This window comes from Chinchilla lanigera, unplaced genomic scaffold (assembly GCF_000276665.1).
Source record: "Chinchilla lanigera isolate Chin_1 unplaced genomic scaffold, ChiLan1.0 scaffold00095, whole genome shotgun sequence".
NCBI lineage: Eukaryota > Metazoa > Chordata > Mammalia > Rodentia > Chinchillidae > Chinchilla > Chinchilla lanigera.
The window spans coordinates 6,984,194-6,997,011 of record NW_004955496.1 but is presented as its reverse complement, the minus strand read 5'-3'; the positions used below and the strand labels follow the sequence as shown (position 1 = coordinate 6,997,011).

General features: G+C 41.8%; 1 protein-coding gene across 1 annotated transcript in view; it reads right to left on the bottom strand.

The window, feature by feature from the left end:
- Ppp3ca (protein phosphatase 3, catalytic subunit, alpha isozyme) overlaps positions 1-12,818 on the bottom strand; it is a gene marked incomplete at its 5' end in the record, with an annotated part of 125,204 nt that overhangs the window by 62,734 nt on the left and 49,652 nt on the right. Inside the window, 1 exon segment of the mRNA XM_013505393.1 lies at positions 3,467-3,591. Coding sequence (XP_013360847.1) covers positions 3,467-3,591 — 125 coding nt within the window.

The window sequence follows — 12,818 nt, the reverse complement described above, 5'->3', positions numbered from 1 at the left end:
AGCTTTGACTTTAGGGTTTTTCTTAGGCCAATAATACACTCATGGGGAACAATCCCTGTTGAATGCTCTGGCCTTCAGATTACAGAGATGGGGAGGGAACCGTGCCGACACAGCACAGGCACAGGCGGTGCACAGTGTAAGCCAGCCAGTGTCACCGGGGTCTGTGTTTCCATGGTACGCTGTAGTGTATCCATGGAATACACATGGCCAGGCTAAGGGTGGTGCAAAGTGCACAGGCATTGAGCCCTAGCACTGCATTCATAATGTGTGACCTGCTCGGGCTCCGCATGGGCACCCACAGAAGGGAGCTCTGCATGTTCCTCCCACATCTGTGGGCACAGACGCAGTCATTCACACCATTTAACAGCCGCATCTAAGCGTACACCGGCTTCCTGAATCCACGCATTCTCAGTAAGTACATTTTATATACATGTCTGTTCTCCTTTAGTGTAATGATGATACCACTGAGCTATTCTAAAGCCCCTCAAAGGTCACAGTCCAATCAACATGGATCGTCTTACATAGGAGACATCTGTCATTTCTGTATGTCCTTAGCAAGTTCATGGGCTGTCCCTTTAGACTCCTGGAGCTTAGCTCAAGAGCTAGTTTGAGATTGGAGATGCCAGTACATGCACCTCAGAACTTTCACATGTTGTACTATACCTCCATTTGATTTAACACCAAGATTTAGCCTAGTTCTTTGATTCACTGCTTGATTGTAAAAAGGAGCATACTAAACAAAGCATTGTCTTTTTTCAAATATCTAAGTTAACTGAAGATTTACAAACATCTCAAGGTCAAAATAATTGAACAAGCTAGTGAATACTGATATTTGATTTTTTTAACTTAAAAAACCAGAAAGCTCTAAAAAGCTCAAAGTAGGAAAATTTAGGGAATTTAAAATGGTTTGAGGTCAGAGAACCAGAAGACTGACATCTTAAAAAAACCAAAGTAAATAAAAAGTAATGAAATTAAGAAATAACACAGCCAAACAGAGCTGGTCCAAGACAGAGTTGGTGAGACACAGACAGTTCAGCTGTGCTGTTATTAAAGCAACACATGGCGTAGTGCTTTGTCTTTACTACCAAATTAATAATAAACATTATCTTTAGTTAGATTAAAATGCAAAATAAGTTGGTAAAAACATCACAAATTCCGTGATAGTAAAAAAAATTTCTAATATACCACTCCATCATTTGGCTGAAAAAAATAATTCCTCCCTAAAGGACAGTCTCAAGGCTCCCTCAACTCAGGTGAGCTTCAGAGCACACAGAACACCTCTTCTGTTCACCCCCAGGGTCCTTCTCAGAAGCACTGTGGATGTTAAAATAGCAAGATGGGTCTGAGTTACTGAAGTCACTTTTTATCGCTTTTGAGTTGGATTCTATGTAGCCCTTTTCAAGGGGAAAAGCAGGTTCTTCACCCTCTCCTTGCAGTTCTGTCTTGTTCTCAAGCCCAGCTACCATGGCCTTGGCGACCTTGGGTGGCAAGTTGGGGAGCTGTGCATGTCTGGAAAGCATCCTTGAGCAGGAGTAACCAACCCTCTCTTTCCAGTTTCCTTCTTGTTGGTGTAGTGGGGATCAGGGGCTGACCCTACTGGAGCCACCTGGGGTCATGAGCTGAACTTAGAAACAGGGCCAGGACCTCAGAGCTGTAGCAGGGTGCTTGGTCCAGGGTCTACCCCAAGCTGGGTGCCAGTGATGGGTGCTGACAGGGACATACAAGCCCTGATCTCATTCAGATCACTGTGTCATGTGGGTCTGACCACTCCTGGCAGGTGTCACCAGGTATTGTGTCTTACCAAGCTGTGCTCAGTGCTTTCTCTGCCAGGTAAACTGGCTGAGTCCCCTTGACGGTGAACAGGTCTGGGGTTTTCCAGGGTCCTGCTCTGTGTCCCCTCCCGCTACCCCATACAGGGTGTGAGTTGGCTTATTACTCAGTCATGTTTGGTCCTAGTGGCCTCCACTCTTTACATTCCAACAGCACTGATTGCTGCACCCCTGTATCACAAAATTTTAGGAGTCCCTCCCGATAGTTGAATGCTGGATGACCACCTAGCCTAGCTCAAGGATTCTATATAGAATTTTATGGTCATATTTTCCTATATAGATTTAGGTTTCTGGAAATCCAAGATGTATGTGACATTTCTTCAAATTTTTCATAGTCCCAACCATAGTGTATATATGCACTTTAGTCATTTGATAACACCAATCTACCAAGAGGAAGGGATATAAAATGTGTCTCTGTGTGTATATACATATATCTATATCAATCTATCTAATCTATCTGTATCTACATGTACATCTATATATACATATATATCTACATATATCGAGAGAGAAATAAAGAGAAACAGAGAAAGTCAATCAATGACTAAGTAAACTGAATCATCAAAAATTGGTAGGATTTCAAAATAGTTTTAAACAAAAGCTGCTTGAGGCCAACTTGTTTTTCAACATTAAATACCCTTATTAATAAATTAAATATAGTAAATATTCAAAAGTATAGAATCTTTTTCATATAATGATTGTAAATTTGTGGTATGATATTCATATGAGACTTTTGTAAGCCTTGTAAAGATTTATTTCTTCAAGGGTAAGTGGTTTTCCCTGTTCTTTATGTTTTCCTTTCTGGTGATTCTGGGGATTGAACCTTTGCACTGAGCTATTTCCCAGCCCTTTTATTTTATTTTTTATTTTGAAGCAGGGTTTCACAGAGTTACTCTGTAGCCCAGGCTGGACTCCATGCCAAGTCTCTGGCTCTTCCCACAGTGCTGAAATTACAGTTGTTCACCACCACACTCAGATTTTTATGCTGCTGCAGTTAAGAGCATGTTCAATGTCAGCCAGTATACGTGAGCTCTGACTTCTGGAATGGCTTCGTATCCCAAGCCATTTCTTGCCAGAAGTATCTGGTGAACCCGTACTGCATATGGGATGGTCTGCAAGGCAGAAAGCATGGCCACCCGGCCACAACACAGTCCTCGCCTTCACTCTGAGTGTAATTTCTACTCACCAACAGCAAGTGCAGGGAAAGGTCGCCTGCTTTGTTTTGCTTAGCCAGTTTGAGAGATTACCCCAGTTGGATGACAGGTGCCAACAAAAGACAGAACAAGCAGCTGTATATGTGCTCAGGCACACTCACATGCAGACACACACGCACTTTGTCAGGGGTTTATACACATGCAAACACACTTCTGCCTACTTAATCAAAGGGAAATGGGAATATCTACTATAAGATACAATAACAATCTTGCAAATTTCCACAAACATAAAATACATAAAAGGCAAAATCTTAGTACTAGCCAGTTCTCTGACATTCCTGTGCATTCATTCTAAATTTGGGAACTGTCAAAAAGAAGATGTGCACTGTTTCATTCATGGAGTTTGTTAAAGTTCACTGTTGTCGCCTGGATTTCTTTTAGGTGCTAGCACCTCTTTTTCAGGTGTCTGGAGTGTGGACTCACCTCAATGCTGAAGTATCCTCTGTCAACGTAGTCCCCCAAGAAGAGGTAGCGAGTGTTGGCAGGAGATCCTCCCACTTCAAAGAGCTTCATCAAGTCAAAGAACTGTCCATGGATGTCTCCACAAACTGAAAGAAACAAGTGAAATTCATTCATTCTTCAGGTTATGACTTTAAATTAGCTAATCAAGTGACAAAATTTTAAAGTCAGAATTAATTTAATCTTAGCCGGAACATCATTTTGCCAAACAGGAGTGTGAGACAAACAAGCTATGCACTTTGCTCAGGATTCCCAAGGTGACTTCCGGCTGGAGCACTCCAGTCTGCTAATTCACAAATTAACTGGAAAAACAAGGGTAATAATAATATTTGGGGGGGGGGCTGGGGATTTAGCTCAGTGGCAAAGCGCCTGCCTGGCAAGCGCAAGGTTGTGAGTTCAGTTCCCGGTACTGGAGAAAAAAACCAAAAAAAAACAAAAAACCAGTAATATTTGGGTTTTTTTTCCCAGTACTGGGAATCAAACTCACAACCTCATGCTTGCCAGGCAGTGCTGTGCCGCTGAGCTAAATCCCCAGCCCCTGGATAATAATAATAATAATAATGATAATAATGGCTGTTACTGTTATACATTTAACAATTTTGTGGGAGGCACCATGTTGAGAAATTATGCATATTTTTGTAGTTCAGTTCTGACACTGTCAAGGAATAGGTTTTTACTTTGCAGATGAGAGATGAGGCAAAGACACAGTCCAGGACTTGGCATGATCACTACACAGGAGAGCTCAGACTGCTTGAGTGCTATATACTGTTGCCTCCTGGGGACAAAAGAATGTTGATATGTATCATTAAAAGATCCTTAATTGGTTAAACTGTAATCAATTATCACACACATCCTTATCTTAGGTTGTGCCAAAAAGACCATCCAATTAAATTTCAATTGTAAAGACAGGCACTTGTTTGGGCATATTCTGATACCAGAAATCCAGATTTCAGAAAACAAAAAGGTACACAGGAAACTGTAGAAGAGTACACACAATCACTATGAATTGGCATTTCTTAAAAATTTTCACCTTCTCTTTTAAACCAAGATTCTTTTAAAAACTACTTACTCAGTACTTCTTTCATTTGCTACTTTCAGAACAGCAAAAATAAACATTATAATCTTTGTGAGAGAGATGAGACAATAGTGAGGCTTAACGAGCATCACTGTTAAAAATAGACAAATTGGCTGAAACTCGAACTTGTTTGATTCCAGTTTTTTCCTCACCTGTTCCATTGTGGTGTCTTGAATATCTCTGTGTGTCTTTACATGTATTTATACGTGTTACTCAACCTTTCTGAGGCTCAACATGTTGTGCTATAAGATAAGGTGATACTGATACTGTACTTTACTAGACTGATAAAATGTGAGGATGCGATGTGTTAATGTTGTAACAGGCAGAGAGGAGTTCCTGGAATCTGGTAAGAACCTGACAAATGTATCAAGTGATATTTCCAAATGGTTGCATGTCAGATGTCAAGGTCTCAGAGGCGGTGGGATTCTCCTGCTGTGGGTGGAGGGAATGGCGGGGCAGAGGAACCCTGGATATCCTCCCAGGTCTTCCCGGCTCCCATTCCCCTGCCGCCTGCTATGGCTTTTCATCTTTCTTTCTGACTTCTGGAAATGGATGGAAGTTACAGGACAATCATTTTTTCACTTCTCCAAGTCAAACACGTAAATATGAAGACATTCATTCAGGTTACAGACTGGGGCTGGGAATGAAGAGACATGAGCAACTGAAGGCAGCAGTGTGCATGGGCAGCCAGAATGAGAAGGAAGCTACAAACAGGCCCTCGGTGATGAAACACTTAAGGGTATCTTCTCTTCTGTTGTACTATAGAGGTACATTACCACAAACATAGTTTTACAAAAACAGAAAGTGTAGCTCTGTTTTCTGTCCTGTCTGTGATAAGAGATTTGCCTCATGACACAAAACAGCAAAGGACAGGGCTGCAGACCCAGCAGGGAAAGCCAAATTGCCCAAACAAACTCGCCCCTGCGCCTGTCGTATCATCACTGAGTACCTCACAGCAGCTGCCCCACCTGAAGGCGTGCTTTCATAGAACTACTTATGATCATGTCCAGCAAAGGAAAAGAATGCCCACGCGAAATTATTTTTAAAAATCAAAGCTCAACCAAAGAAAACAGAAACTCAAAACACTGCTGAAAACTGAGGGTATTTCAGGAGGATATTTGGGTTTTTAAAATCAACCTTAAGATGTTTTTAAAGCCAAGTTCCGGTCTTCCCCAGATCTGCACAGACTGCCCCCTTCCAGGCACTAGGTCTCGGATCCTCGCCACCCGATCACGAACATCTTTCTGACCTCTGTACATGAAGCTTCCTCTTTCTCTGCTGTCTCCCTTTCTTCACGGTTCTCACTGTCGTCGGAGATGTATTCACACAGTCATTGCTTCCCCAGCTCTTCCCACTGAACTGGAACTTCCATGGGGCTGGGTAAGTTGCAGTCCTGTCCACTGTGTCCTCAGCACCTACACCCAGCACTCACACTACTACAGGCCCTGCCCTAGGGTTTCCTTACTCACCCACACCATGTTTAACTTGGAAACTTATGGACTAAGATGTTGAAGCTTTGAGGTACCCTTGGGATGGAGTCTGATGATGAAGGGTCTGTGGAGTTCACCTTAAGCTTACTGGAGATGGTGTTTGTGTTAAAGCCTTCAGATCCCGGGACTCAAAACAGTGTGGGCAAGACTGGGATCGAATGTGGGATCTCCACGAGTCCCATGTGGGGTTCCTCTCCTCATGCCACACCCAAACTGCCTGGGAGGTTTTGAAATGATAAATTCCTCCCTCAGTCAGACTCTCCAAAGATGCAGGTTTATCTTGGGTGGCTCTTATGCAGTGGCAGGAGTACACAGACCTGAACTTCACACATGCAGTCCTCATGCTGTGAGCTCCTACGTATAGGGTCACATGTAGGAGGGAAACAGGTTTGAAAAGACACGACCATCCGTGTCCACTTCAGGCTGGGGTGAGATGAGGGTTGCATGGTCCTGCGGAAGGATCCTAATGCAGTGACGTTGGGATGGAGTCCAGCAGTGATGGCTCCACCCACTGAGGGTGAGAGCAAAGGCCAACCTCCTTTGGACACGGGATGCATATTCCACATGTGAGTTAAGGGATTTACTCTAATATTTGGAGCTGTACTGAATCAAAATTTTTGGAACAAAATGGCTACACATTGGGCCCAAGAGGAAGGGAGTTGGGCTTCACAGAGCATCACTAAGCAGGAAGGTTGCTGGCCACCCTCCCTTCTTTTGGGGACCTCACATGCAAGAGCCCAGAGAGAAGTGTAAGGTGGCAAATGCCCGCTGATGAGGCAAGCCATCTGCTTGGCTGGCGAGAGCCTCCAATTCCCTCGGAGGCTAGGTCCTATGGTCTTCTGTATTGCTTGGTCTTCACAGAACTTCTGGCCCAAGCCGGCTTTGGTAGGCTCTTTTACACCTCAAAGGCGGGCTTATCCTTCCCCAGCCCACAGCTGTTCCCACCCTGCCTTGATTCCCATAACTGGATACTTATTCCCAATTGCACCCTGTTGGTAAGCAGGGTGCTCTACAACCCTGACAGGACAAGCAGCAACTGCCCCATGACCTGGAGAAGGATGGTTCACAGGTACAGTTTTCTAGCCACAGTAGAGGGACTGCACAGCTGCGTGACATAGTGAACAGTAATGTCCAGTGTATTTCAACCCAGCAAGATGGTTTTGGACATACTCATCACAAAGCAGTGATAAAAGTTTAAGATGATGGGTACGGCAATTTCCCTAATTTGGTAATTACACAATGTACACATGAATAGAAAAATCCCAAAGCACTGCATACCTATGCACTATTACTATTTGTCAATTAAAATCAGAGATACAGTGAAGTAAAGGGAAAAATATCAAAGCACAGAGGCACAAGGCCCAAAATAAGACAACTGAACCAGCATCAATAGATCTGGCTGAATACCCCACAAAGGTGTACTGTGTCCTCAACACAGAATAAGAGAACTGTGCATATTTATGCCAGGAGCTGAGAGTCATAGCATTTAATAAATTAACACAGTATAGATACTAAAATGAAATACAAGATTTTTCCCCCAGGACATGGTTATTCATAATGATTAGCAACCTGATAGGCTGCAGCATGATAACTGTTTCCTTTAAGAATTACCCCTACAGTTTCTATAGGAGACTACCAGGCATACAGAACAGGTGGATCTATACAGTAAAGAGAAGGAAGTGTTCGAGAAAGCGGCTCTGGATCTTGGACTCTAACCTGAGCCTGGGAGGTCAGGAGGGACTCCATCCATTAGGGCTGATGCCAATCTCTCTGTTACTCTCAGAAGACACATCCAGGCTACCCAAAGGGTCAGCTGAGTGCCACTCAAGTGACAATGACTTTCACGTAACTGCCTTTTAAAACAGTTGTGCCCCCATGACCCTCAGCCCGCTTTAAATAAAACATTACTGGAAATGATGTCATATACATGTGGGCCCAATGATTTTGATCTTCACTGAAGCCTTTGGAATTGTGAAGGAGGAAACAGAAAAACAACACAAAGAAAAGATGTTTTAAAATTTCTTACAGAAGGTAACCAATCTAAAGAATGCCCTAATATAACTGCTAGAAAGCTAGGTATTAAGCTTTGCAATCACAGGCCTGGCGTTTGCAAGTATATATAATCAGAAATGTAAATACACACAAACCTGTGTAAAGCCGGCACAAGGGGGTATTGGGAGAGTCCCAGGCAGTGCAGTTGTCAGTGCTGAAGCCTCGGTTTTCTGACCAGAGATTAAACTAAGCACTTTAAAGAGCAGCAGCAGCTGGTGAGGCACAGGGGTTCTGGGGCCAGTGAGGATGCTCTCCTGACATACAAATGGGACAGGGAGCCGTCCCAGGGCAAGGCCACGAGTCCCTAACTCCAACACACTTCCACGTGGGGAAATAATGACCAGCAGCATACTGAAGAGGACAAGGAGACCATTGAGGATAGAGTCTCAGGACAGGAGGGCCCGAGGGAATGATAACCACTCGGGGACCAAAGGTTGGCCTCACACTCCTGACCAGATAGACATGGGCACTGAGAAATGGGCCTGTGCGCTCACACCACGAACCACTAGCAGATGGTTAGCTTTGCAAGTGAAACAAATAGACACTTCTCAGAAGAAGAAGTACACATGGACAGTAAACACACGAAGAAATGCTCAGCATCACTGGCCACTAGAGAGGTGCAAATTAAAATGAGATTGCACTGAATCCCAGGAAGAGTGGCCATCGTCAAGAAATTAAATATCGATGAATGCTGGCAAGGCTGGGAGGAAAAGCAGCTCTTCCACATTATTGATGGGAATGCAAACTAGTACAACCATTATGGAAATCAGTGTGAAGATTCCTCAGAAAATTAAAACTGGAAATTTTCCTTTGACCTGGCTATTCCCCTCCTAGGTATCTTCTCCAAAAAGTCACCATATTAACAGCGATCCACACATGCCCAGGTTTATAGCAGCACAATTCATAACAGCTAAATCTTGGAAGTGGCCTATATGCTCATCAACAGAAGAAAGGGTAAAGAAAATATGGTATTTACATACCATGCAGTACTATTCTGCCATAAAAAAAGATAAACTTGAGTCACATGAAGGAAAATGGATGCACCTTGAGACCATAATGTTAAGTGACATAAATCAGACACACAGCTTAAAAAGCACATGGGTTCTCTTATGTAAGAAACCCAAATAAAAGGGCTACATAATAGGAAGTAGGGAGAAAGATCTTTCTCAGATGGGAAAGGGACGAAGAGATGGAGGGTGGAGGAAGGAGGAAGGGAATGCAGGAGGAAAACAAATCAAGATATGTTATGTACATGTACCAATTACCCATGATCAATGTTACTGCTCTGTACTGAAAACAGACTCATACAAAAATAAAAAGTTTTCAAAAAGAATAACCACATTATAACATGACTATTTTCAAAGAATTCTATTGTTTCCACATTTATATTGCAATCAAATTATTGAATTAGAAAAAGGGAAACCACAGGGATGGTACTGAGCACACAAGAACAAGAATCAGTATCAGTTATGTACACATGAAGTGGGAAGCACACACTTTCCTACGAAATTCCTAACAGGAGCTTTGCCTTGGTGCACAGACACACATTTGGCCTCACTGACCGGCCATATAAAAGGAAATCTATCAAGAAACACCACTGAGTCAACGTCTTGACACTCAGCAAACATTTTGTTACATAATTCCACATTAAAAAAAGAAAAAAAAACCTTTAAACATATTAGGATGTCCAGAGACAGAAAAGTAAACAGTAAAGAGAAAAAAAACCAAAACACCCTGTCAAGCAATAAAAATTTACAGATGAAAAACAGATCCATTAGGGGTCAGCGTTTAAAACCACCTGGCAAGACTATTATCAGTTCCATGACTTCGATACCAGTGCTTTTAATTCTTGACTCATTATTTTTCACTAAAAATCTGTTAGTTCCTCCAAGATGCTGGCTTTTATCATCTTGGAAGACTTTCATGAAGCAGAGTAACTTCCTCAGGTTTGTCCAGTTTAAACTAAACCCACACACCATCGTTTGTCCTTTAGAAAAGATACTGAATTGCTGAGCAATTTTCACCATGAGAGTTTCACCTGACTTTCACCTTCAGTGATTTCAATCCAATATTTTTCTCTAACAGCCACATTTTCCCAGGATAATGAAGTTCTTAATTTTAAGGAACTCACTTATGCCTAATTCCTAGCATCAGAGGATTAATGTACTGGATTTATTAGTTTTATTTTTGAATAGCCTACCAGAAGCTTTTCTTTTCCAAATTCTGCAATTTTTCAGAAAAAGATACCATTGTGCAGAGTTGTGCTAGAGGTGGCCACAGTGGGAATTCCAAGTCTATGTCTGTTTCCTCTAGAGGGTAACCCGGGGTGAGCAGGCACAGGCAGGAGGTGAGTTCAGGTATGAACCAGTCCTAGAAGTAGTTCTGAGCAGGGCTGGGGATTTAGCTTGGGCTGGGGATTTAGCTCAGTGGCAAAAGCGCCTGCCTGGCAAGCGCAAGGTCGTGAGTTCAGTTCCCGGTACCAGAGAAAAACCAAAAAAAAAAAGAAAACTCTGCATTTGGGGCTGGGGATTTAGCTCAGCGGCAAAAGCGCCTGCCTGGCAAGCGCAAGGTCGTGAGTTCGGTTCCCGGTACCAGAGAAAAACCAAAAAAAAAAAAAGAAGTAGTTCTGAGCAGAATGTGTGTACTTCGGAAATCAAGCAATCATTGAAATGTAGGGAACCTGTAGTTGTTTTATAGTTTGCTTATATCTAGAAAGCCATATAAATGGAAAAATAAACTAAAATAAAAAAGTAACAAGGCTCTAACTGACTAAAGAAGTATACTTCAAAATAACTAGTATTTTCCCCCAAGTGAATACTATTTTTTATTGGGTAAACATTTAATAGGAAATTAATAGACAACAAAAGATAAATTCTTAACCAGGTCACTCTGCGTTGATAATATAAGACAAAAATGTAAAGACTTTAGATCAAATGAAAATTTGCTAAAGACAGAAATTTTAAGAATTTTAAAAGTAAAATATAAAATAATAGCAACCATGCAGGTTACTAACAACGTCAAGTATCATTTCTTTCTATTTACAAAACTATTTTACAAAGATAAATAAAACTGTTAGCCAGCATTAATGAGAAATGTATCAGTTCAACAGAAGAAATAAGCAAGTACTAGTAAGTTACAGAAGGTAAATTAGAACAATCCAGTACTACATACTTTAATAATCCCATAAATCTCAGTTCACAATTGCAATCACAAGGAAACTAGAATAGCCTGCATTTTAAGTTAGTTTAGAGAAGGAACAAGCATATGCAACACCAGTTATGTCCACAGTGTTTTCTAATTAATAGACAAGTAAGTTGCTGTAAATCATGTTTATGTTTCTATTCTAAAGCTATTCTAAAGTTGTTGTTCTTTGCAGTTTTCTTTTTCTTTGTGGACTGCATGTGTTAGTTGATTCTGTTTACCAGATGACCAGAATTTACTGAGTAAGAACACATCTTGCTGTGTGTATTCTCCTACTGCTCCATTTCAGCACCAACCCAAACTACAGTACGAGGCATCATTACAAAAGGTTCATCAGGCCAGTGTGGTGTTAGGTAAATTATAGTTAGGGCTTTGCTGAGGATGGATCCTAAGTATGCATGACACTCTGGTTCCTCTTCAGATTGTATAAATCTTTTGCTTTTTACTAAGTATGCATGAAACTTATGGCACTGTTAATTAACTGTGGTCATCACTCTAGGTATGGGCACTGATAAGCAGATTTGGATACAAAGTGCAGCTCACTAAGCACTTGAATGTCCTCCTCAAGGTGTTGGGCGCACACTACAAGGTGATACAGTTTTAACCAAATATTTATACAGTTTACAAGTATATAGAAGCTGCTTAAATTAGCATTAATAATTTGATGACTCTACTGCTGCTTTTAAAAATCCCAAGCCAGGCTTCATATCCCCAATGTCCCTGGCAGGTGAAGGTTCAGGGCCACAGTCACATCAAAGGTGCTGGGCTTTGACTGGGCCTTGTTTCAATGTCTGGCATTCCTTTGTTTCTGCGTTTCTGTTTCTGAGGGGTGTAGTCTTTCGTCTTTGGGGCAGATAATGCAGCGGAATGATTAAGAACACAGACTTCGGCACTGGACTGCTTGGTTCTCAGTTCAGGCTCTACAGCCAAGCAGCTGGGTGAGCCTGGAAAAGTAAGCTAATCCTTTGTATCTGATTCTTCACCTGCAAAAATAAATATCACATAGCACCTTCTGCAGAGGATTAGAACTAAAGTATTTAACACCACTGAAGTACTTAACACACACTCAGCACTTAACTATAAAAGGGCTTTCCTATCTCCTATCTACCTCTTCTCTCAGCTCAGATTTTTTTTTTATCATCTGCATCATAATTACTCTTTGTTAGCCTTCCATGTGAGCTCTTCTCTTACTTTGCTTAGAGGATGCCCCAAGTTCTTTCTTAGTAATTCTGTGTTAATTCTCTGGAGAGCAGCTTTTATTATCCATGGCCCTCCCCTTCATGTACTCACGCTCTGCACTGCCTTAGCATGGTTTTTTTTGAAGGTTTGGGTCATCTTGCTTTGTAAACTTTCACTGGTATAACTGGGACAGGAGATCTATTCTTTGTAGAAGGCTTCAGCTGCCTCATCTATCAAGGGTCTCATAATAGAACTTGTTTTATAGGATAGTTTTAAAATAACAACATAAAGGAGGAAGAGGTTTAGTGCTTGGCAGACA